At 48.4% G+C, this 26,609-nt stretch overlaps 1 protein-coding gene across 6 annotated transcripts in view; it reads left to right on the top strand.

Moving 5' to 3' along the window:
* Positions 1 to 26,609, top strand: part of LOC129710524 (rap1 GTPase-activating protein 2-like) — a 340,168-nt gene that overhangs the window by 44,922 nt on the left and 268,637 nt on the right. For 2 of the 6 annotated variants that reach the window (XM_055657545.1, XM_055657544.1), the window contains exon 1: positions 21,441 to 21,630. The exons of 1 other annotated variant lie outside the window; for it this stretch is intronic. In XM_055657545.1, the coding sequence (XP_055513520.1) occupies positions 21,587 to 21,630 (44 nt within the window). In that variant the 5' untranslated portion in view covers positions 21,441 to 21,586. Of the gene's footprint in view, positions 1 to 21,440; positions 21,631 to 26,609 lie in introns of those variants that run through there. 3 more of the 6 variants (XM_055657551.1, XM_055657550.1, XM_055657543.1) reach the window with 2 other exon arrangements.

Here is a 26,609-nt window from a genome sequence, read left to right as displayed (position 1 = left end):
AGAGTACAGACAAACCACATGGAAACAGGCCCTTCAGCCCATTGAGTCCATACTGACCATCAACCACTCATCTTCGATGTTCCTTCTGCTTCCAACTGGTCATTTACACTGATGTCACACAAACTGCTCTGTGCAGAGAAGAGAGGGGCAAGGTTGCCGGGTGGACCAGTAGATGTGGCACGGTGGCGCAGCAGTAGAGTTGCTACCTCACAGCTCCAGAGACCTGGGTTCGATCCTGACTACAGGTGCTGCCTGTACGGAGTTTGTACGTGATCCCCGTGCCTCCGTGGGTTTCCTACAGGTACTCCGGTTCCTCCCACATCCCAACGATGTGCCGGTTGGTAAGTTAATTGGCCCTCTGTAAAATGACCACTAGTGTGTAGGGAGTGGATGAGAATGTGGGATAGCATAGAGCTAGTGTGAACAGGTGATTACTGGTCGGCATGAACTCGGCGGGCCGAAGGGCCTGTTTCCACGCTGTATCACTAAACTAGACTAAACTAAACTAATCTAAACTAAACTAAACTAAACTAAACTAAACTAAACTAAACTAATCTAATCTAATCTAAACTAATCTAAACTAATCTAAACTAAACTAAAACTAAACTAAACTAAACTAAACTAAACTAAACTAATCTAAACTAATCTAAACTAAACTAAACTAAGCCAAACTGAACGCACTACACTTTTGGAGGAGGTTCCTTTGGTCTGCATTTATCTACAGAGGCAGCAGTCATGTCCCTGTGGCCCAAAGTCCAGCTGAGAGCTTCTGGTGGGAACTTGCCGTTTACATGGAGCCGCAGCTGTCTGTATGGTTTCAAAAGGCGAGTTAAGTCTCTGGTACAATAAGAAAAAAAAATGCTTGTCAGTGCTTGTGGGAATCGGGAGGTTCAACACACACGTGTGAACCACCAGCAACACAGGAAATACATGACGTGCTGAATGTTTTCTTTTTTTTACTTTAGTTGAGAGATAGAGCACAGTAACAGGCCCTTCCACACCGACCAGCGATCCCCGCACATTAACACAATCCTACTGACAATTATACCCCCTTCCCAGTTCTCCTACTAGGATGTCTCCCTGGGATGTCAGGACTTTCATATGAAGAAAGACTGGATAGACTCGGCTTGTACTCGCTAGAATTTAGAAGATTGAGAGGGGATCTTATAGAAACTTACAAAATTCTTAAGGGGTTGGACAGGCTAGATGCAGGAAGATTGTTCCCGATGTTGGGGAAGTCCAGGACAAGGGGTCACAGTTTAAGGATAAGGGGGAAATCTTTTAGGACCGAGATGAGGAAAACTTTTTTCACACAGAGAGTGGTGAATCTCTGGAATTCTCTGCCGCAGAAGGTAGTTGAGGCCAGTTCATTGGCTATATTTAAGAGGGAGTTAGATGTGGCCCTTGTGGCTAAAGGGATCAGGGGGTATGGAGAGAAGGCAGGGAACAGGATGGTGAGTTGGATGATCAGCCATGATCATATTGAATGGCGGTGCAGGCTCGAAGGGCCGAATGGCCTACTCCTGCACCTGTTTTCTATGTTTCTATGTTTCTAGTCTTACTGTCTCCGACAACATTCAATCTTTGTCCTGCCCTGTCCCCCGACATCAGTCTGAAGGAGGGTCTCGACCCGAAATGTCACCCATTCCTTCTCTCCAGAGATGCTGCCTGTCCTGCTGAGTTACTCCAGCATTTTGTGTCTACCACTGTTGCACTGTTTCATGTGCTGCTCAAGAAAAGATGCCTCTTTGGGGACACAGGGTTACATATTGATGTCAATATTTCAAAGTGAGTCAATGAAGCTTTGAGCAAGGCTTCGGTTTCTCCGATATAAATAGGATCCTGAATTATTTTGTTTCCTCTCCAAACAGAAATGAAACATAAGATGCAACCTTACATTTAATTATCACCTCTACGATATTTATTTGAATGCCCTCCAATTCTAGGTGTTACACATCTCAACAGAATGGTCCTAATTAAAGTCCAAACAGAGAATACACAAAATGCTGGAGTAACTCAGCGGGTCAAGCAGCATCTCTGGAGAACATGGGTAGGTGACGTTTGGGGTTGGGACTTTTCTTCACACGTTGTGTCTCTTGTCATAAACGGACACCCCCACCTCTCTTCCAGCTTTCTCTCCCCCAACTACAATCAGGTCCCGACCCAAAACGTCACCTGTCCACGTTCTCCAGAGATGCTGCCTGACCTGCTGAGTTACTCCAGCACTTTGTGTCTTTTTTTTCTGGTTAAACCAGCATCTGCAGTTCCTTGTTTAAAAGTGTAACTTTGGCAGGAGCTCTCGGGCTGGCCATTGAGTGCGCAGCTCTGTAACAAAAAGTTAGTAGTAATTATGCTGGGACCATTATGCACAGAGTCTCTGGCCCAGAGTGAATGAATCTAGGACCATTGAACATAGGTTTAAGGTGGAGGGGAAAAGAAGTAACAGGAATCTGAGGGGTAACTTTTTCACACAAAGGCTGGTGGGTGTATGGAACAAGCTGCTGGTGGAGGTAGTTAAGGCAGGGACTATTTTAACATTTAAGAAACAGTTAGGTACATGGGTAGGACAGGTTTGGAGGGATATGGACCGAATGCAGGCAGGTGGGACTAGTGTAGGCGGGTCTACATGTTGGTCGGCATGGGCAAGTTGGGCCGAAGGGCCTGTTTCCATGTCACTATGACTCTATGCCTATGCGAATGGAAGAGGTGGCTGGAACAATACCAGTTCCAATTCCCTTTCTCCTCTCTCACACCGAGGATCATCAGATGGGCTATCAGTCTTGAATCACCTCACCCATCTGCCCATACACAGAAAGAAACACCCTATCCAAGTGTAACCAACTTATATTTAAGCAATCTGCTGTATCCGGTGTTCCTGGCGAGACCTCCATGTCACCAGTGAGAGCAAGCGTAGACTCGGTGGCGCAGCGGTAGAGTTGCTGCCTCACAGCGCCAGGGACCCGGGTTCGATCCCGACTACGGGTGCTGTCTATACGGAGTTTGCACGTTCACCCCATGACTGCTTGGGTTTACTCCAGGTGCTCCGGTTTCCACTAATGTCCCAAAGACATGCAGGTTTGCAGGTTAATTGGCTTCTGTAAATTGCCCTAGTGTGTAGGATAGAACCAGTGTATGCGTGATCACTGGTCGGCACGGACTTGGTGGGCCGAAGGGCCTGTTTCCAGGCAGTATCTCTAAAAAAAACGAATTAAAAACACGCTCACTTCATAGGGTTGCCAACTGTCCCGTATTAGCCGGGACATCCCATATATTGGGCTAAATTGGTTTGTCCCATATGGGACTCCCTTGTCCCGTATTTGACTGCTACTACTCGGGTCGAGGAGACTGTCGGGTCGGAGCGCCACGTCCGGCCCCGCCTCTCCGGGAATGTGTGGAGAGGGTGGCGGATTTCCGCTTCCTGAGAATCCATATTGAGGAGGACCTGACGTGGAGCGTGAACACCTCTGCGCTGCTGAAAAAGGTCCAGCAGAGACTGCACTTCCTGAGGGTGCTCAGGAAGAATAACATCACTCAGAGACTGCTGCTGTCCTTTTATCGGTGCTCCATTGAGAGCATCCTAACATACTGTGTATGCGTGTGGTACACCAGCTGCACAGCGGCTCAGAGGAAAGCGCTCCAGAGGGCCATTGACAACGCCCAGAGGATTGTCGGCTGCCCTCTCCTTACCTTGGAGGACTTACACAGTTCCCGCTGCATCAAAAAATCCCAGAGTATTATAAAGGACATTTCCCACCCCGGCCACTCCCTGTTTGAACTGTTGCCGTCAGGCAGACGGTACAGATCTACAAGGACAAGGACGAACAGACTAAAAAACAGTTTTTACCCCACTGCTATAAAGGCACTAAATGTAGCCGCCAAGGAACGCAGGGGCGATACATACTAAGGGACTGTGGTACACTGTGAAATCCACAGAAGGATGTAGGGTTGAGTGTTTATGCGTGCTATTTTCATGATATTAATTTTAATTGTTTATCATTTTTTAAATATTTTACCTTATATGTATCGTTAGCTTTTAGAAATGTTTGAATGGTGCACTGACTGGCTGACATTTTTTAATTTTGTTGTACATGGTTCATGTTACAATGACAATAAAGAAACTATTCTATTCTACCCGTCCCGACGTAGTGCAGCCCGTGGAGTGCAGCAGCAGCAGCAGCAGCACCTCGCCCGTGGCCCCGTCGGTCGGTCGGCAGCCCGGCCAGCTGTCCGACCTTCGGACCTTTGCTTACCGCCGACACCACCACCTTCCTTCTCATGGCCAATCATCGGTTCACGAGATGGATGGGGTGCCGGACTTTGCACGCAGCAGAACACAAAGCCCAGCCGGCGGGCCAGTTGAGGAGCTTTGGCCTGGGCCCAGCGACGTCGCACGCAAAGACCGGCAACCGTGTCAAAACTCCTCAGCTGGCCCGCCGGCTGGGCTTTGTGTGCAGTCCAGCACCCGGGCCAACTCATCATTCACCCAGCCACGGCCGAGTCAGCCAACGAATTGCCATCTGGAATTTGTCCCTTACTTTCACCTTTTGTCCTTATTTGCGAGTGAGAAAGTTGGCAACCCTATCGGTCCACCAAGGCCTACTGGACCGAGAGATGCAGCCTCACCCGTTACTCCAGCACTTTGTGTCCTTTCTAGATTATAGCCGGTGGTCTATAAATGTAGATGGTGATTGTACTACCATAGTGGAAATTACGTGGGTCCTAGACTTTAGAGATACAGTGCGGAAACAGGCCCTTCAGCCCAATAAATCCGCGCCAACCAGCGATCCCTGCAACCTCCAGCAACCACCTGCAACCTCCGGGAACCGCACGGAAACCTTGGGTGGGGCGCAAAGCCTCCAGAGGTTTCCGTTCAGGTTTCCTAAGTGGGACAGGGGCATTAGGCAGCAACTCTACCGCTGCTGCTCTTTAGAACCCTTAGGACTCATGGAAGGTTACAGAACTGTTTATCAAACAAAGACCAGGGAACATTGAAGATTTTGACTGTAAATAACATTTGAGGAAAAACAGCACTATTTTGATCCCATTATATTTACCTGATACAATGTTTGCAAAATTGTATTTATAGAAGCAACAACTATTGCAGACCGTACTGTTGCCATCACATGTTACGGGTTTTCCTTCAGTGGCGTGTCTGTCGAGTACGATTTGCTGGAAGGTTACATCTGATCTTTTATCTCGGCCCCACTGTCCGGCACTACCCCTGTCCCTTGACTTGATAACAGCGCGGTGGTGCAGCGGGTAGAGTTGCTGCCGGCTTCCAACCCGACCTCGGGTGCTGGCCGTACGGAGTTTGTACGCTTTCCCCGTGACCACGTGAGTTTTCCCCCGGGTGCTCCGATTTCCTCCCACACTCCAAAGATGTCCAGGTTTGCAGGCCAACCAGCTTGGTGAAATTGTAAATTGTCCCCAGTGTGTGTGGGATGGTGCTAGTGTATGGGGACGGCCGGTCAAGGCGGTCTCGTTGGGCCGAAGGGCCTGTTTCCACACTGCTAAACTATATACTAAACTAAACTATACTAATTAACTGAGTTCTGCGAGTTGCCATGGTGGGATTTGAACTCATTCTCTGGATGATTAATGGTGGTTCATAGATAATGAAGTGTATAGATAAGGAAGTGTAAGGTGTGAAAACAGGAGAAAGGGGATGGAGATCAAGGAGTTTGCAGAATAGATCAATGGTAGCTGGGAGAAGGTAACAACAAAGAGAGATAAAATGTTAGCCGCAGACAGGAAGACTGGTCGGAAGAGGGATGGAGAGAGAGGGAAGGCAGTGGTTAATGGAAGTTAGAGAAGTCAATGTTCATATCGCTGGGGTGTAAGGTGCCCAATTTCATTGGGTCTCGACCCAAAATGTCACCCATTCCTTCTCGCCAGAGACGCTGCCTGTCGCGCTGAATTAATCCAGCATTTTGGGTCTATCTTCGATTCAAACCAGCATCTGCAGTTCCTTCCTACACCTGGGACAGGCTTGATAGATGGTGTAAAGAAACTCAAAGTGCTGGAGAAACTCAGCGGGTCAGGCAGCATCTCTGAACGTGGATAGGTGAAGTTAGGGACTTTAGTTCAGAATCATTCCGACCTGAAACGTCACATATTCATGTTCTCCAGAGATGCTGCCTGACCCGCTGAGTTACTCCAGAACGTTGAGTTTCTTTACACTCCGGTGCTTTTTGTTCAACATCCCGGCGTTTGTGGTTCCTTGTGTCTACTTGATAGATCGCATGGTTTTTTCAATCAATCAATCAGTTCTATTCGTCACTTGCACATAAAGTGCAAATGAAATGAATTTGCCAGCAGCAGTACAATGAGAAAGAACACACAAAAACACGCAAACATCCACCACGGCATACATCACTGTGGTGGAAGGCACACAATTTGGCCAGTCCTCCTCCATTTTCCCCCGTGGTCAGGACCTCAACCCTCTGCAGCCTCCGCTGTGGGTGCCCAGATGTGCAGACAAGGTAAAATGATTAACCTACAGACCTGTACATCTTTGGAGTGTGGGAGGAAACTGGATGCATCCAGAGTAAACCCACGCGGTCACAGGGAGAACGTGCAAACTCCTTACAGACAACACCCGCAGTCCAGGTCGAACCTGTTGATGTGAGACAGCAACTCTACCGCTGCCCCACCGTGCTGCCCCTAGATTGAACCTGGATGGTTGGAGCATGATGATATCTGTGCATGTTTACCCATGCACCACTCCCTCACCCCCACGCCCTGACAACTACATGCCCACGTGGGTTTGTGGGTTAATTGGCCCTCTGTAAATCATTCCCTATCGTGGAGAGAGTGGATGAAAAAGTGGGATAACATAGAACCCGTGTGAACGAGTGATCGATGGCGGGCGTGGACTTGGTGAGCCGGCGGGCCAGTTTCCACGCTTATCCCTGTGTATTAAACTAAACTAAACTACACTAAGACTGCCTTGGTCATGTTATCAGTCAGTTCTGAGTGTGGTTTCCCTGCCAAGCCTTCCCTTGATCAGAGTCCTTGCAGACCTGAATGGTGTGAAGTGAATTCGCTGTGGACACAAGGAATGAGCCGATATGACAGGAATCCCACTGAGGGAATTTCTCGGCACCCACACGGAACAAGCAAATTAATTGACTCAGTTCCTCATGATGCTTTCTTGTCACATATACTGAGGTACAGTGAACTGCCTTGTTTTACACACAACCCAGTAAAATCAGCACAACACAGCAGACCTCACCCAACTCCAGAACAAACAAAATCATGAGAGACCTCTTCCACCCCTGCAACGGACTGTTCCAGCCGCTACGGTCAGGCAAACGCCTCCGTTGCCATGCGGTGAGAACGGAGAGGTTGAGAAGGAGTTTCTTCCCAGAGGCAATTCGGACTGTAAACGACTTTCTCACCAGGGACTAACTCTACAGAACGTTTTTCCTTCTATTATTTATTATGTAAAAGAATATGTGTGCTATGATTGTGTTTATAATTTGTTTGGTTGTTTTGTTGTTTGTCTTTTGCACAAAAGTCCGCGAGCATTGCCACTTTCATTTCACTGCACATCTCGTATGTGTATGTGACAAATAAACTTGATTTGACTTGACTTGACTTGACCCCGGCAGTACACAAGTCGGACACAAGAGGCACCACGTTTCAGGCACCGACTAAGTTACAAAAGTTCACCGAGCTTTAGATGCGGTTGCCACACGCTTTAACTCCCCTTCCCATTCCAATAGACCTTTCCATCCCGGTCCTCCTGCACTGTCAGGGTGAGGCCCACTGCAAATTGGAGGAACAGCACCTTATATTTCGCTTGGGCAGCTTACACCCCAACATTGATTTCTCTAACTTCAAGTAACCTTTGCTTTCCTTCTCTCTCTGTCCCTCTCCCACCCTAGTCATCGTACTAGTTTCACTGTCGTCCTGAGTTTCACTGTTTGTATCCATTCGTTATCACCTTTTCCACAGCCAACAATGGACCATTGTGGGCTCTACCTTTCTTTGATCATCGTTGCTGGCTTTGATTTGTCCTTTTCATACCTTTCACTCATTTGTTCCACGTACCTTTTCATACCCTCTGCCTTACTACTCACCTCACTCTCAGTCTGAAGAGAGGACTCGGCCCGAAACATCACCTATTCCTTTTCTCCGGGGATGCTCTGAGCGGGAGAGTCTGGGGCCAGAGGCCAGAGCCTCCAAATTAAAGGACATTTTACTTTAGGAAGGAGATGAGGAGGAATTTCTTTAGTCAGAGGGTGGTGAATCTGTGGAATTCTTTGCACAGAAGGCCTGGTCAGTGGATATTTGTATGGCAGAGATAGATAGATTCTTGATTAGTGTGGGTGTCAGGGGGCCGAAGGGCCTGTTTCCATGCTGCATCTCTAAAACCTAAAGGAAAACGTCTACAGTCATGAGCGGAGAACAAATGGATGAATGAATGAATTAGTTTATTGGCCAAGTATTCACATACAAGGAATTTGCCTTGGTGCTCCGCCAACAAGTGACAACATGACATACTGTGACAGTTAGGAATGACACATAAAACATTAAACATTAATAATAAAACATTATTGATTAAACATGTGAATTAAATAAAAATACCAGAGCAAAAGGAGGCTACAGATTTTTGGCTGTTGAGTAGAACAACTACTCGTGGAAAAAAGCTGTTTTTATGTCTGGCTGTGGCAGCTTTGACAGTCCGGAGTCGCCTTCCAGGGGGAAGTGATTCAGAGAGTTTGTGGCCAGGGTGAGAGGGGTCAGAGATGATCTTGCCCGCTCGCTTCCTGGCCCTTGCAGTGTACAGTTCATCAATGGAGGGAAGGTAATAACCTTCTCTGCTGATCGGACGATTCGCTGCAGCCTCCAGGTGTCGTGCTTGGTGGCTGAGCCAAACCAGACCATGATGGAGAAGGTGAGCCGTGTCGAATTGGACCATCGTTGTAAGAAATGGAGTTTAATCCAAGCTAGTGTGAGGGGAGGAAAGAAGCCGTTCCTGAGTCTGGCGGTGCGTGTTTTCAAGCTTCTGTACCTTCCGCCAGACGGGAGCAGGGAGAAGGAGGAATGACCGGGAGTGGGTCTTTGACCAGGTCGGCTGCTTTTCCGATGCAGCATGAAGTGTGGATGGAGTCAGTGGCTGGGGGTCTGGTCTGTGCGATGGACTAGGCCACATCCACAGCTTCCTGCGATGGCTTGCGGGCTTGGGCAGTGCTGTTCACAAACCAAGCTGTAATGCAAGCCGACAGTACGCACTCTTATGGTGCATCTGTAGAGGTTGGTAAGAGTTAGTGGAGCCATGCGGAATTCCCTCAGTCTCCTGAGGAAGTAGAAGTATTGGTCTGCCCTCTTGGCTGTTGTATTAATGTGGTTGGGCCACAACAGATCAGTGGTGATATAAACACCAAGGAACTTGAAACTCTCAACCACTTCCACATCAGCACCAAGGATGCTGATGAAAGGATAGAAACATCACATACTAGCTTTAAGGTGAGAGGGGCAACATTTAAAGGAGATGTGTGGGGTAGGTTTTATACACAGGGTGGTGGTGCCTGGAATGGGCTGCCGGGTGTGGTGGTGGAGGCAGATACCACAGTGGTGTTTAAGAGACTTTTGGATAGGCCCATGGATATGCAGGGAATGGAAGGATATGGATCATGTGCAGGCAGATAAGAGTTGGTCTTGGCATCATGTTTGGCACAGACTTTGTGGGCCGAAGGGCCTGTACCTGTGCTGTACTGTTCTAAGGTAGACAAAAGTGCTGGAGAAACTCAGCGGGTGCAGCAGCATCTATGGAGCGAAGGAAATAGCAGGGCTGTCAACTCTCACGCTTTGAGCGTGAGAATCACGCCCTCAAACAAACTCTCACGCCCTCACGCTGATCAGAAATATCTCACGCTCAAAACTCGGATAAACTGCCTGGTCCGCGGGTGTTGGAGAGCCGGGGCTGAGGGAGGGATGGGAGCAGAACCAGCGGCGGGAACAGATGCGGGGAGCCGGGACGGACGAGTGTTTGCCGGGGACGGCGTGTCACTCGCTGCAGCTCTGGCCGTGGGGCCGTGCAAGTCCCGGGCCGTCGGAGGCGTCGGAAGCGTCGCGCCGCTGCCGCGAGGGTCTCTGTGTCGAAGGGACAGACTCTCAAAGGGAGGTGGAGAGAGAGAGAGGGGAAGGAGACAGTGAGACAGTGGGGAGAGAGAGAGAGGGGTGAGATGAGAGAGAGAGAGACAGAGGGGGAGTGAATGGAGAGAGAGGGGGAAGTGTGAGGTGGGAGGGGGGAGAGAGAGAGGAGGGTGGAGAGGGTAGAGAGAGAAAGAGAGAGAGGGGAAGAGAGGGGTGGCCAGAGAGGGGAGTGAAGAGAGAAACGGGGGAAAGAGAGAGAGAGATGGGGGGAGAGAAAGAGGAGAGAAAGAGAGACAGAGGAGAAGAGAGAGAGGGGAGAGAGAGAGCCAGGGGAAGAGTGAGTGAGAGAGGGAGAAATGGGGGGAGAGAGGAGGAGCGAGGGGAGAGAGAGAGAGAGAGAGAGAGGGGGAAGAGAGAGAGGGGAGGAGAGAGAGAGGGAGAGAGAGAGAGTGGGAGATGGGAAGGAGAGGGAGAGAGAGGGAGAGAGAGGAGGAGAGAGAGAGAGAGAGAGAGAGAGAGAGAGAGAGAGAGAGGGAGAGAGAGAGAGGAGAGAGAGAGGGGAAGAGAGAGAGAGGGAGAGAGAGGGAGAGAGAGAGAGAGAGGGAGAGAGGGGGAGAGGGGGGGAGAGAGGAGAGGGGACGAGAAAGAGGGGAGAGAGGGAGAGGAGAGAGGGGAGAGAGAGAGAGAGGGAGAGAGAGGGGAGAGAGAGGGGAAGAGAGGAGAGAGAGGGGAGAGAGAGAGAGGGAGAGAGAGAGAGAGAGGGGGAGAGAGAGGAGAGAGAGAGGGGAAGAGAGGGGGAGGGAGAGAGAGGGGGAGAGGAGAGAGAAGGGGGAGCGGTTGAGAGAGAGGGAAGAGGAGAGAACAAGAGAGTCTCTGTGTCGAATTTGCCCAGGTGACCGGCATGGATCAGGCTGTGACTCGGTGCATCCTGGAGGACAACCAGTGGCTGCTGGAAGTAAGTACCAAGCACTGGGTAGATACGGTGGAAGATAGTGGGACTTCGAATGGGGGTGGTTGGAGAAAGCATCCTGCTTGCCTGTTAGATTTTTACTTACTGTAACTGCAGGAAAAATGTTCCCGATGTTGGGGGCGTTCAGAACCATGGGTCACAGTTTAAGAATAAAGGGGGGGGGGGGCAGTTAGGACTGAGATGAGAACAAACTTTCTTCACGCAGAGAGTTGTGAATTTGTGGAATTCTCTGCCACAGAAGGCAGTGCAGGCCAATTCACTGGATGTTTTCAAGAGAGAGTTACATTTAGTTCTTGGGGCTAACGACATCAAGGGATATGGGGAAAAAACAGGAAAGAGATACTGATTTTAGATGAATAGCCATGATCATATTGAATGGCAGTGCCCCTCCCCCTCCCAGTCTGAAGAAGGGTTTTTTGCCCGAAACGTTGCCTATTTCCTCCGCTCCATAGATGCTGCTGCACCCGCTGAGTTTCTCCAGCACTTTTGTGTACCGTCCGAATCATTTCCTCTCAGGCCAGCAAATGACAGGAGGTGCACTCATAAGGTCAAAAGGTCATGAGTAACAGGAGCAATAATCAGGCCATTCGGCCCATCAAGTCTACTCCGCCATTCAACCATGGCTGATCAATCTCTCCCTCCTAACCCCATTCTCCTGCCTTCTCTCCGACTGCAGCAGAGTTGAGGGCCTGTTCCCACTGTACGAGGTAATTCAAGAGTTCTCCCCCCTGATTCGAACTCGGAGAATGTCCGCAGTAAGAGTTTGTGGATGTCTCGTAGCGGCTCGTACGAGCAACGGTAGGTACTCGGGAAATCTGGGAAACTCGTGACGTTTTTTCAACACTGTGAAAAATGTCCACGAGTCAAAAAATACTTGTGATGAAAAAAATTGTTACTTTTTACTCGTACGAGCCACGAACTCCCACGGACCCGTTACGGACATTCTCCAAGTTCGAATCCAGAACGGAGACGAGGAAACACTTTTTCTCACACAGAGTGGCGAGTCTGTGGGATTCTCTGCCTTAGAGGGCGGTGGAGGCGGGTTCTCTGGATGCTTTTAAGAGAGAGCTAGATAGGGCTCTTAAAAATAGCGGAGTCAGGGGATATGGGGAGAAGGCAGGAACGGGGTACTGATTGGGGATGATCAGCCATGATCACATTGAATGGCTTGAAGGGCCAAATGGCCTATTCCTCCACCTATTGTCTATTGTCTATTGTCTATTGTCTACAGGTGCTGTCTGTACGGAGTTTGTACATTCTCCCTGTGACCATGCGGGTTTTTCTCATGCAGGTTTGTAGGCTAATTTCCTTAGTGAAATTGTAAATGGAAGATAGACACAAAACGCTGGAGGTGTTGAAAAGGCAGCAATTCTGGAGAGGAGGAATGGGTGACATTTTGGGTCAAGACCCTTCCTCTAGACTGACACTATCCTACACACACCAGGGCCAACTTACACCTACACCAAGCACAATTAACCGACAAACCTGTACGTCTTTGGATTGTGCGGGAAGAAAGCGAAGATCGTGGAGAAAACCCACGCAGGTCACGGGGAGTACGTACAAACTCCGTACAGACAGCGCCCGTAGTCGGGATCGAACCTGGGTCTCCGGCGCTGCACGCGCTGTAAGGCAGTAGCTCTACCGCGTAGCGCCACATCGGCCTTTGCGCAAAGCATGGCTCAGAGAGAGGGGAGAAAGCTGGAGTGATGAGGACACATCACAAGCCAAACAACGGAAGCACCAAGCACTTGGATTCAAAGAGCATATCATCTGGTGGCACTTACTCCATTAAGAGGGGGCCTGTGTGCCCTTGCAGATACATGGACAGGATATGGTTTGTTTGCCTTCTGTACACACAGATTAAAACTGGCAGCAAGCTGCGTGTTCAAGCAAACCAACTCACTGAAGTGAAAAACCTGATATGATCAACGAATCTAAAGGGCCTGTCCCACTTTCACAACCTAATTCACGACCTTTTTTACTCGTGGACATTTTTCATCATGCTAGAAAAAACGCCCCGACCTACTTGATGCCACGAGTACCTACGACTAACATCACGACCTGCTACGACCTCCTACGATCTTGTGACGACCATGAGTCAAGGGCAAACTCGGCAGAGGTTGTGAATTAGGTCGTGAAAGTGGGACAGGCCCTTTAGCAGAATCTACCACTTATGGGCAAGTTAATTACAATCCATTGTTGATGTATTTTCGGTTGATATTGTTGATATGGGATAGGTGGGACCAGTGTAGATCGGCATCTTGGTCGGCATGGGTGAATTGGGCCGAAGGGCCTGTTTCCATACAGTATGACTCTATGAGTGTGCATTTCAATAGCGTCTTTCACAATCTCAGACATGGCAGTCTGAAGAAGGGTTTCGGCCTGAAACGTCGCCTATTTCCTTCGCTCCATAGATGCTGCCTCACCTGCTGAGTTTCTCCAGCATTTTGTCTACTTGCAGATGATTAAGTACTTTTTGAAGTGGTGTCACTGTGATGGGACTATGTTGTGGCACAGTGGCGCAGCGGTAGAGTTGCCGCCTTACAGCACCCCAGGGACCCGGGTTCCATCCTGACCACGGGTGCTGTCTGTACGGAGTTTGCACGTTCTCCCCGTGACCTGCGTGGTTTTTCTCTACGTGCTCCGGTTTCCTCCCACACTCCAAGGACGTGCAGGTGTGTAGGTTAGTTGTCTTGGTAAAATTGTAAATTGTCCCTAGTGTGTGTAGGATGGTGTAAGTGTGCGGAGATCGCTGGTTAGCATGGATTCGGTGGGCCGAAGGGCCTGATTCCGCACTGTGTCTCTAAACTAAACTAAATTAAAGCTATTTGTTTAAGAAGGAACTGCAGATGCTGGAAAATCGAAGGTAGACAAAAGTGCTGGAGAAACTCAGCGGGTGAGGCAGCATTTATGGAGCGAAGGAAATAGGCAACGTTTTGGTCCGAAACCCTTCTTCAGACTGATGAGGGTTTCGGCCCGAAACGTTGCCTATTTCCTTCGCTCCATAGATGCTGCCTCACCTGCTGAGTTTCTCCAGCATTTTTTGTCTACCTTAAATTAAAGCTATCTTGCTCTACATATGTCAAGTACAAGCTCAAAACAGCAGCGTTGAGTGTGAAGATTTACCCGTGTGAAGAAAATATCCCACAGGCAACTTCCTATTGAGATTCAACATTGGTCGCTTGTAGGATTTTCGTACTGATACATCAGCTGCATCACCTCAACCACTAACTAATTCCCCAAATCACCAATGTTGTTGCCATGGTTACATGCTAGGTTACTGTCAACTGTGGTCAACTTTTTAAATGTAGTTAGACTCCAAAACCTTCCTGACAGCCACAGTCAACTTATAAAGTCAGCATGGAAACAGGTCCTTTGGCCCAACTTGCACTAGTCCCAACTGCTTGCATTTGGCCCATATCCCTCTGAACCTGTCCAATCCATGTACCTGTCTAATTGCAATACCCCCTGCCTCGACTCCTTCCTCCGGCAGCTTGTTCCGTCCACCCACCACCTTATGTGTGAAAAAGTGACTCCTCAGATTCCCATTAAACCTTTCCCCCTTTACCTTAAACCTATGTCCTCTGGTTCCCGGTACCCCAACTCTGGGCAACAGTCTGTGTGAACTGGTCCTCTCGTGATTTTGTACAGATCACCCCTAATTCTCCTGCGCTCCAAGGAATAGAGTCCTCTCCCTATAGCTCAGACCCTCGAGTCCCGGCAACGTCCTCGTAAATCTTCTCTGTACCCTTTCCCTCTTGACAACATCTTTCCTGTAACATGGTGCCCAGAACTGAACACAATACTCTACATGCGGCCTCACCAACGTCTTACACAATTGCAACATGACCTCCCAACCTCTATACTCAATACGCTGACTGATGGCCAATGTGCCAAAAGTCTTTTTGACCATCCTATCTACATGTAACAATAGACAATAGGTGCAGGAGTAGGCCATTTGGCCCTTCGAGCCAGCACCGCCCATTCAATGTGATCATGGCTGATCATCCCCAGTCAGTACCCCGTTCCTGCCTTCTCCCCATATCCCCTGACTCCGCTATTTTTAAGAGCCCTATCTAGCTCTCTCTTGAAAGCATCCAGAGAACCTGCCTCCACTGCCCTCTGAGGCAGAGAATTCCACAGACTCACCACTCTCTGTAAGAAAAAGTGTTTCCTCGCCTCCATTCTAAATGACTTACTCCTTATTCTTAAACTGTGGTCCCTGGTTCTGGACTCCCCCAACATCGGGAACATGTTTCCTGCCTCTAGCGTGTCCAAGCCCTTAATAATCTTATATGTTTCAATGTTACATGTGATGCCATCTTCAATGTACTCCTAGATCCCTCTGCTCTACAACACTCCCCAGGGTCCTACCATTCATTGCCCATGTTAGACTTTCCAAAATACAACACCTCACAACTCAACGAAGAAAACTTTGCCCTCAGCCTGTTATACTCGGGGGACTGTTGGATTGAAGTGTGTGTTAGTTTAGTTTAGATATCTAATTTAATTTAGTTTAGTTTATTGTCACGTGTACCAAGGTACAATGAAAAGCTTTTCTTGCTTGCTATCCAGTCAGCGGAAAGACTATACATGATTTACCATCAAGCTGTCCACAGTGAGGGTGTTTCCACTAGTGGGAGAGTCTAGGACTAATGGTCGTAACCTCAGAATTAAAGGACGTTCCTTTAGGAAGGAGATGAGGAGGAATTTATTTTGTCAGAGGGTGGTGAATCTGTGGAATTCTTTGCCACAGAAGACTGTGGAGGCCAAATCAATGGATATTTTTAAGGCAGGGATAGATAGATTCTTGATTTGTACGGGTGTCAGCGGTTATGGGGAGAAGGCAGGTGAAAGGGAGGGAAAGATAGATCAACCATGGTTGAATAGCGGAGTAGACTTGATGGGCCGAATGGCCTAATTCTACTCCTATCACTTCTGGCCTTATGGAATTATGGTGTACAAATACAGGATAAAGGGTACAATGTTTAGTGCAAGATAAAGTCCAGTGGAGTCTGATTAAAGATAGTCCGAGGGTCGCCTATAATGTAGATGACCGCTCTCTAGTTGGCGTTAGGATGGTTCAGTTGCCTGATAACAGCTGGGAAGAAACTGTCCTTGAATGTGGAGGTAGACAAAAATGCTGGAGAAACTCAGCGGGTGCAGCAGCATCTATGGAGCGAAGGAAATAGGCGACGTTTCGGGCCGAAACCCTTCTTCAGACTGATATGGAGGTGTGCGTTTCCAAACATCTGTGACTCTAAACTATCTCATGTGCTGTATCTCTAAACTAAACATTACCATCCCATTTAATTCTAGACAAGGTAAAGAATCACTAGAGTCAGGAATGGTCACAAGTGTAGGGGCATGTAGTGTAGAGGAAGCAGGGAGTCTGTAGAAGCACTTGTGAAATTGTGGATGAGCCTCTGTGTTGGACCCTTCAATGCTGCCGGTCACATGGTTGGCCAAACGTGTTCAAGAAGGAACTGCTCCTCGATTGACAGAGTGAGCGCCACCGGCAACTGGAGGAGCAGCACCTCATATTCCGCTTGGGCAGTCTGCACCCCAGTGGCATGAACATTGAATTCTCCAATTTCCAGTAGCCCTTGCTGTCTCCTTCCCAGCTCTCTCTCAGCCCTCTGGCTCCCTCCTCTTCCTTTCTTCTTCCCGCCCTCACCTTGCATCAGTCTGAAGAAGGGTTTCGGCCCAAAACATTGCCTATTTCCTTCGCTCCATAGATGCTGCCGCACCCGCTGAGTTTCTCCAGCAATTTTGTGTACATGGTAGGCCATTTAGGACTGTGATGAGGAAAAACTTTGTCACCCAGAGAGTTGTGAATCTTTGAAATTCTCTGTCACAGAAGGCAGTGGAGGCCAATTCCATGGATGTTTTCAAGAGAGAGTTAGATTTAGCTCTCAGGGCTAATGGAATCAAAGGATATGGGGAGAAAATGGGAACGTGGTACTGATTCTGGATGATCAGCCATGATCATATTGAACGACGGTGCTGTGGCTCAAAGGGCCGAATGGCCGACTCCTGCACCTACTTTCTATGTTTATAGGACTTGAACAAGTTGGGAGAGTGGGCAAAGAAGTGGCAGCTTAGCAGAGTGTGTGGTCAGGCATTTTGGCAGATGGAATAATGGTTTCGAGCGTTTTCCAAATGGGGAGAGGATTCAGGAAGACTTGGGGGCGCTGGTGCAGGAAGATGAGGAGGAATGTCTTTAGTCAGTGGGTGGTGAATCTGTGGGATTCATTGCCACAGATGGCTGCGGAGGCTGTCAATTGACATATTTAAGGTGGAAATTGACAGATTCCTGATTAGTACGGGTGTCAGGGGTTATGGGGAGAAGGCAGGAGAATGGGGTTGAAAGGGAAAGATAGATCAGGCGTGATTGAATGGCAGCATACACTCGATGGGCAGAATGGCTTATTCTATGGCTTATGATAGGATCATGGCCTATGGATGATCAGCCATGATCATATTGAATGGCGGTGCAGGCTCGAAGGGCCGAATGGCCTATTCCTGCACCTAATTTCTATGTTTCTATGAACTTATGAAGGGATTTCCTGTTTGATGATCTCTGGTCCATCTGGTGTGCATTAGAATGAATATTTCTAGTCATGTAGCGCTTTTAGAATAAGTTTACAAATTTACATTAAAAAAAATCAATGTAATAAAACTTCAAAAGCAGAACTCACACCGTTCCCTCTTAGATCTGTTGCAACCCCCAGCGTAAAGAAGGGATTAATCTAGTTTCATCTCCCACTCAATCCACTCATCACTGCCCATTATTTGAGTTATTTTAATTCAGAAGGAAATCCAAACAACCTTTACCAAGACTGATTTTGTGATGGGCGTTTTGACAGCAATTGATGTGCGCTCCGTCCCAGTTAATTACAGCAGCCTGCAGTAGGGGTAGAGTTGCTGTCCTCACAGCGCCGGAGACCCGGGTTCGATCCTGACTACAGGTGCTGTCTGTACAGAGATTATACCTTCTCCCCGTGACCTGCGTGGCTTTCCCCCGTTGCTCCGGTTTCCTCCCACACTCCAACGAAGTGTGGGTTTGCAGGTTAATTGTCTTCCATAAATAGTAAATGGTCGCTAGCGTGAGGGGTGATCGCTGGTCGGCGTGGACTCGGTGGGGCCGAAGGACCTGTTTCCACGCTGTATCTGTAGAAACATTTAAAAAAAGTCAAAGCAGATTAGGCTGAGCCTCAATTAAGGCCACTATGCCCACAAATTCTTGGCAACCTCTCAGGCCAGGAGGAGACGGATGAAGGTCATATCTCCCACTGCTGCCCAATCTGTGCCCTGTTGGACTGAAATATGTTCATGTTATCCCTGTAAAGTACCGAGTCTCCATTGGAATAGTTTCCTCCACCAGGGGAATGCATCAGTGTTAGTGTAACTTGGCACGAATCCTATTGTCAGCCAATGATACACAGAGCAACACAGCCAGATGGTCATACAGTGTGGAAACAGCCATTCGGACCAACTTGCGCACACAGCAACCATCGACACTAGTCCCACCTGCCTATGTTTGGCCCACATCCCTCTAAACCTACCCTATCCGTGTACCCATCTAAACATTTCTTAAACATTGTGATAGTACCAGCGTAATGGACCACATCTTGTGGTATCTAGCCATTGTTTTTTCATATCCTATTGATTCATGGAAGTGAGAACATTTTGGAGCCATACTGTGATACATCATCGCATGAGATCCTTTAGTCCCTTTGATCTGGGTTTTCACACGCTCTTCCATATCTCTAGTCTCTCTCTCTCCCCTGACTCTCAGTCTGAAGAAGGGTCTCGACCTGAAATGTCACCCATTCCTTCTCTCCAGAGATGCTGCCTGTTCCGCTGAGTTACTCCAGCTTCTCGTGTCCGTCTTCAGTCATAGAAACTCACCAATTGCACCTTGATAGCACATGTCACCGGAATCAAGAACGGCTTGTTCACTGTTGACATTGAACTCCTGAACAGACCTCTGAAATGCTAAAGATCTGCATGATCTTCCAATCAACCTCGTTGCAGCTCTTGCACTTTTTTAAATCTGCACTTTTGGTCTAGCTTTAGCATTATCTGCACTCTGTTTATTTTCTATTTTATAGTTAGATAAGGTAAATGCACAGAGTCTTCTACCCTGTGTAGGGGAATCGAGAACCAGAGGACATAGGTTTAAGGTGGGGGGGGACAGATTTAATAGGAACCGGAGTGGTACATTTTACGCAAGGGGTGGTGGTGGGTGTATGGAGTGAGCCTCTGGAGGAGGTAGTTGAGGTAGGTATAATCGTAACATTTAAGAGACATTCGGCCAGGGGCATAGATGGGATAGGTTTATGTACTATAGCCACCAGCATACTTAACTCAAAAGAGTCAGATAGAATCATAGAGTGATGCATGCACAGAAACAGGCCCGTTGGCCCAATTCAGCCATGCTAACCAAGAGGTCCCTTTTGAGATAATTCTATTTACACGTGTTTGGCCCACACTGCTCTAAACCTCTCATATCCGTGTCCCTGCCCAACTGGCCTTTACATATTTGCTGGCATGCATCAGGTACTAACATGATAACCATACATATTAAATTACTACATTAATAATAGTTTAAACTTTTTATATAGTTACTCAAATATTGTTCTTCCTTTCAGCAATAGAACATACAATAAGTATCACAGCACTGCCTTTTGGCCCACCATGGCTGTGCTGAACATGATGCCAGTCCCAATTCTTATCTGCCTGCATCCCTCCATACCCTGCCTAACCAAAGGTATTTTAGGCACCATTATCATCCCTTGCCTCCACTACCACCCCCAGCAGTGCGTTCCGGGCACTCGCCACCCTCTGTGGAAAAAAACCTGCCCCGCACATCTCCTTTATACCCCCCACCTTAGAGCTGTGTCCTCTGCCATTTGATTTTGTCATCTTGGGAAAAGGTTCTGACTGTCTACCCTATCTATGCCTCTCATCGTTTTAGATACTTCTATCAGGTTTACCGAGCATTCCAGAGAAAACAATCCGGGTTTGTCCAACCTATCCTTGCAGCTCACACCCCCTAATTCTCAGCAGAGCAGTCTGAGGAAGGGTCCCGACCCAAAACATTGCCTATCCATGTTCTCCAGAGATGTTGCCTGACGCGCTGGGTTGCTCCAGCACTTTGTGTCCCCATTTCATACTAATACTTACTAATATCGTAACGCAAGGGTTTGATATGTTCGGTACAATAACTTCACCCTGGGTGGGATTAATGACTCGATGAGATGTGCTGGGTTGTGCTCTGTAGCAAGTTTTGTTTAGAGATACATCGCGGAAACGGGCCCCTCCGCCCACAAGGTCCGCGGTGACCAGCGATCCCCGCACACTAACACTATCCTTCGGCGGGTCGAATTGGCCCCCGGCAGCCAAGGCTCTGGAACTCCGGCCCGGTCGGAGCCGACAAGGGTGGCACGGTGGCGCAGGGGTAGAGTCGCTGCCTCACAGCACCGGAGACCCAGTTCGATCCCGACCTCGGGTGCTGTCTCAGATTCAGATTCAATCAGAATCAGATTCAATTTTAATTGTCATTGTCAGTGTACAGTACAGAGACAACGAAATGCATTTAGCATCTCTCTGGAAGAGCGACATAGCTGTCTGTGTGGAGTTTGTACGTTCTCCCCGTGACCCGCGTGGGTTTTCTCCGGGTGCTCCGGTTTCCTCCCACACTCCAAAGATGTACGGGTTTGTAGACTAATTGTCTTCAGTAAAACATGTAAATTGTCCCTAGTGTGTAGGATAGTGTTAGTGTACGCTGGTTGGCATGGTCTCGGTGGGCCGAAGGGCCTGTTTCCACACTGTATTTCTAAATTAAACTAAACTAAGATCCGTCCCCTTTGCGGGCCAGTATCTCGCCCCCTCGGCGGTCTAAGCGGGACTTTGCAGTACGGTTCGACTCCTTTCGCGGGTAGTGACTTCTGTTGGTCCGGCAAGGCTCTGGAACCAAGGATGCCGGACAATCAGGGCCGGAGCTGTACATCTGCATTTCAGATTCAGATCAACACTGGTGAAAATAGCTGTGCAAATATGCAACTAAAATATTTCAATCTTTGCAAGGCAAATGAGGAACAAAATATCAGATGCACGCCACTTCTCTCCAAATACTATATCAACTGCGTTGCTGCAGAGCTAATCTGTGGTGTAAGATTTAAAAAAAAAAGGAAATTGCACAATTTTCAATGCAGGACAAAAATACACTTTAAGGGCGATTGTTCCTTATTTGAAATGGGGGAAATAATAACTGATGTCGCTTTTTGCAACGCCCTCCCCCTGAATTAAAAACATATGCACTGCCCCTTAAATATCAGTCTTTCAGATGGTAGGGTTATCTGAGCGAACATCAAACCCAGGAAGTACATTTATTCCACCGCTGCTTCTAGTGCAGAGTAATTGCCAGCCTATGTACATTTCAGCAGCCGAGGCAGCCCCGGCTTGTTAGACAGTAGCGGCACCATTGACAAACGCCAAGCGAGCATGTTTCGAAGAAAACGCAGCGTTTCCTTCGGGGGATTCGGCTGGTAAGTGTTTTGTTATTTTCTCCACGAAATAAAACAGGGCGAGTTTTATCCCACCTGCATATCTCGGGAGCGTTGGAAAGTTGATGTCGCTTACAGCAGCTGAATAGTGTCCAAGGCTAATGTTAATCTCTGCTGTTCTATTTGCCCCATCGCTCCTTCAATTTCGGAATTACTTCTGTTTTACAGTCATTCTGAAAGACCACGAACAGTGCATTCCGATATGTTCGAAGTTGATAGCAGAGGGATTTTTTTTTTTAAAGAGCAAACTGATTTTATACTTGAGGGGGCTCTTGGTAGTGTGTGAGGCAGACTGTTTGTTGTTGGTTCCTGTGCCATCCGTAATCCCACACGGTAAGCACAGACAGAGCAGGTTCATATATTCTAGCAGAAGAATGAGGCCATTCGGCTCCATTCAGTCATGGCTGAAAACTCTTTCTCTCTCAATCCCATTCTCCTGCCTTCTCCCCATAACCCCGGACACCCGTACTAATCAAGCACTTTAAAAATATTCCTTGGCCTCCACAGCCATCTGTGGCAATGAATCCAACAGATTCTAAAAGATCCACCAAACAGATCGTAGTGTACAATGTTATTATCACGTGTACCAAAGTATAGTCAAATTATTATTTTTTGCATACAGTTCAGTGGCAATCCAGTGACGATATACATTCGTCACTGCAAGGGTGCAGCGGGTAGAAGTGCTGCCTCACAGCGCCTGAGACCAGGGTTCGATCTGGGCCATGGTTGCTGTCTGTGTGGAGTTTGCATGTTCTCCCTGTGACCGCGTGGGTTTCATCTTAAGTGGACACTCCAAAAGGCGTGAAGGTTTGTAGGTAAAGTGGATTTGCTGAAATGTCTTCTGTGAATTGCCCCCTAGTGTATAGGGAGCAGATGGGAAAGTGAGATAACATAGAACTAGTGTGAATGGGTGATCGCTGGCCGGTGAGGGCTGGGTGGGCTGAAGGGCCTGTTTCTATGCTGCTTCTTTAAACTGAACTAAGTGGTAGTTGAGGCAGATACTCTGGCAACATTTACAGGACAGAAAAGATTTATTTCCATGTTGCACCTCTAATCTAAGATTGGGTGGCGCAGCGGTAGAGTTGCTGCCTCGCAGTGCCAGAGACGTGAGTTTGATCCCGGCTACGGGTGCTGTCTGTACAGAGTCTGTACATTCTCCTTTGTGACTGTGTGTGTTTTTCTCCGGGTGATCGGGTTTCCTTGGCGTCAGAAAAGAAAACTTGTAAATAGTCCCGAGTGTGTAGGATAGTGTCAGTGTGCAGGGATAGTTGGTTGGCACGGACCCGGTGGGCCGAAGGGCCTGTTTCTGCTCTGTATCTCGAAACTAAACTGGACTGAAATAGACTGATTTATTGACCAATATCCCTTGGCAGCTGTGAGAATTTGGCAAGTGCTAATGGACTTCCTTCTCCAAGCAATGAATACGGTTTTATTGCCTATAGTTTGCAATGTTACGATGGGCTTTAAGCTTTTCCCTGTCAATCATATATATATATCCTTATCACCAATTTAATTTGCCCAACTTGAGGCAGCACAGTGGCGCAGCGGTAGAGTTGCTGACTCACAGCGCCAGTGACCCGGGTTCGATCCCTGACCTCGGATGCTGTCTGTGTGGAGTTTGTACATTCTCCCTGGGACCACGTGGGTTTTCTCTGGGTGCTCTGGTTTCCTCCCACATCCCCAAGATGTGTGTGTTTGTAGATTAATTGGCCTCTAGTGTGAAGGGCGTGGATGAGAAAATAGGGTGACATAGAAATAGTGTGAATGGATTGTCGGCGTTGAAGAAGGGTTGTGGCCAGAAACGTTGCCTATTTCCTTCGCTCCATAGATGCTGCTGCAGTCCTGAACTACCTCATGGGTGACCCCCAGACTATCTTTGATCGGACTGTACTGGCTTTACCTTGCACTACATGTTATTCCCTTATCATGTATCTATGACTAGATTGTAATCATGTATTGTCTTTCCGCTGACTGGTTAGCACGCAACAAAAGCTTTTCACTGTACCTCGGCACACGTGACAATAAACAAAACTACACTGCAAGCACAGTTTTGAAGGTGCTTTAAATGTTGCAACATCTACTCAGTCTTTGGAGATAGACACAGAAAGGTGGAGTAACTCAGCAGGTCAGGCAGCATCTCTGGAGACTAGAGAAAAAATGGGTGACGTTTCGGGTCGAGACCCTTCTTCAGACATCAACCTGAAATGTCACCCATCTCTTCCTTCCAGAGATGCTGCCTGACCTGCTGAGTTACTCCAGCATTTTGTGTCCATCTTCAGTTTAAACCGGTTCTTTCCTGCACTCAATTTTTGGAATGGGGTCGTTGTGGATGTTCTGCTGAGTGGGGAGGTTTAACTCAGCTCTGAGCATCTGCACCTCTGTGCCATCTGATAACCTTTGGTGATCTGGACATTTCTTGTCAGGAAATGCAGCCCCACCTTTGACTGAAAGATGCCCACACCCATTGTGGTGGAGCAACAGCAAATCTCTCAGTTTAGTTTTGGTTTCAAATGAAATCTAATCGGAGGGTGGTGAATCTGTGGAAATCTTTGCCACAAAAGGCTGTGGAGGCTAAGTCAGCGGATATTTCTAAGGCAGAGACAGATCGATTCTTGATTAGTACGGGTGTCAGAGGTTATGGGGAGAAGGCAGGAGAATGGGGTTAGGAGGGGGAGTTAGATCAGCCATGATTGAAATGCAGAGTCGACGATGGGCTGAATGGCCTCATTCTATTCCTATCACTTACGACCTTATGATTTCCAGTAATGCAAGAAGGCAAAAGAGGAACCAGTCGTTGGAAATGGTTTCGTTGTGAACACGAGGAACTACAGATGCTGGTTTACAGTGAAAGACAAATACAGTATCCCATCTTTTTAACGGACGTCTTTATAACATTAGTTTTAGTTTTAGAGATACAGCGCGGAAACAGGCCCTTCGTATCCTAAACACACACACACACACACACACACACACACACACACACACACACACACACACACACACACACACACACACACACACACACATTTACACTTATACCAAGCCAATTAACAAACAAACCTGTACGTCTTTGGAGTGTGGGAGGAAACCGAAGATCCCGGAGAAAACCCACGAGTCGCAGGGAGAACGTGCAAACTCCGTACAGACAGCACCCACAGTCAGGATCGAACCCGGGTCTCTGGGGCCGTGAGGCAGCAACTCCACCGCTGTGCCGCCCTGAGCAGGCTGCAGTGACAGACTGACCCAGGCCACCAGCCTGCCGCTTCCAGCCCCAACCACCCGCCCAGACAGCTCGGGATCAGTCGGCTTCCGAGCTGGGGTTCCTTCCACACCGTTTCGTCGGCCGCTTCCACCACAATCGACCGGCACTCGGGTCTCCGGCCGTCGACTCCGCCGACCCTCCCCTCCCCTCTCCGCCCGGCCACCAGCAGCTCGGGGCCGCAAACTCACCCGGATTCCAGGCCCAGCTCCCGGACCGAGAGTCTGAAGAAGGGTCTTGACCCGAAATGCCATCTATCCAGGTTCTCCAGACCTGACCCGCTCAGTACTCCAGCACTCTGTGTCCTTTTCTGCACTCGCCAGCAACTGCAGTTGTTTGTTTCTGCTGCATATACAATGATGGGGAGAGGGCAGGAGAATAGGGTTGAGAGGGAAAGATAGATCAGCTAGGATAGAACGGCGGAGTAGACGATGGGCCGAATGGCCTAATTCTGCTCGTTGGACCTTGTTATACGGGCACAGGAGTCAACGAACACTGTTGGATTAACGCTGAAACAATTAATTCATCGACAACATAAAGAGTAGTTGATTACGTTCCAAATTTGTAGAGAGCTGCTAAACAAATGGCACGCATTGCTGTTGATGTGCTATTAAGGATTATAATTTAATAGCTCACATTAATCAGCTAGAACTAAACTGTTACATTCCGCTTACTCCCACTGCCTCGCTGAGTCAAGTTGGATGTGGTCCCAGTAGCTCAACTCCACGCCGTGATCTGCCACCGGGTCTGGGCGGTGCAGCGGGTAGAGCCGCTGCCAGAGGCCCGGGTTTGATCCTGACCTTGGGTGCTGCTCTGTGTGTGGAGTTTGCACGTTCTCCCCCTGACCACGTGGGTTTCCTCCGGGTGCTCCGGTTTCCTTCCACACGACAAAGGCGTGTGGGTTTGCAGGTCAAGTGTCCCTCTGTAAATTGTCCCAAGTGGATGCAAGAGTGGGATAGATAGCAGACAATGAACTAGTGTGGACAATGAGGTGCAGTGTCGCCCTCGGCCTGGGCCTGATCATGGGATCATCCAACTCAGTATCCCGTACATGCCTTCTCTTCCATGGTGTAACTTAAATTTAGACTGTGGCAGAGAGTTAGATACACTCTCTGTGTGAAAAAAGCTGTTTTAAAGGAACTTAATGCCCTTGTTGGTCCCCAACATCGGGAACAATCCACGCCTGACCCCCAGTTTCGATCCCCTCAATTTCCTAAATTCACTTGACCAAATCCATCTTCTAAGACAGTCCTGACATCCCAATCAGAACCTTCTTGCAATTATACTCAATTTGGCGGCAATACTCCAGGTCTCACCAAGACGCAGTAGAACCTCCCTGTCAAATTTGAAAGCCAAATGATTCGCTTTTTTATTGCAGCCTACCTTCAAATGACGATACGGAGAAGCTGAAACATGCCCGACGGAAACTCGCTCGATCCCCACAACCTTGAACTATCCTACACGCGCAAAGAATTTGTCAATTTGGCCACAAGAGTCGATTTCCAGCAAAGCTGAAACGATGACACTCGACACAACCCATACAAAGGTCTGGCAAGGGTGGTCCAGCACGGCACAATCCCCGCGTGCCCACAACACCTGCCCCCACATGTCCGAGGTACCCGACCGCAGGGTTCGATTACGTACGGGCACCAGCAGGTGCCGCTACACCAAGCCAATTAACCTACAAACCTGTGCGTTTTTG

This window comes from Leucoraja erinacea, chromosome 28 (assembly GCF_028641065.1).
Source record: "Leucoraja erinacea ecotype New England chromosome 28, Leri_hhj_1, whole genome shotgun sequence".
Taxonomy (NCBI): Eukaryota; Metazoa; Chordata; class Chondrichthyes; order Rajiformes; family Rajidae; genus Leucoraja; species Leucoraja erinaceus.
This window is presented reverse-complemented; position numbering and strand designations above follow the sequence as displayed.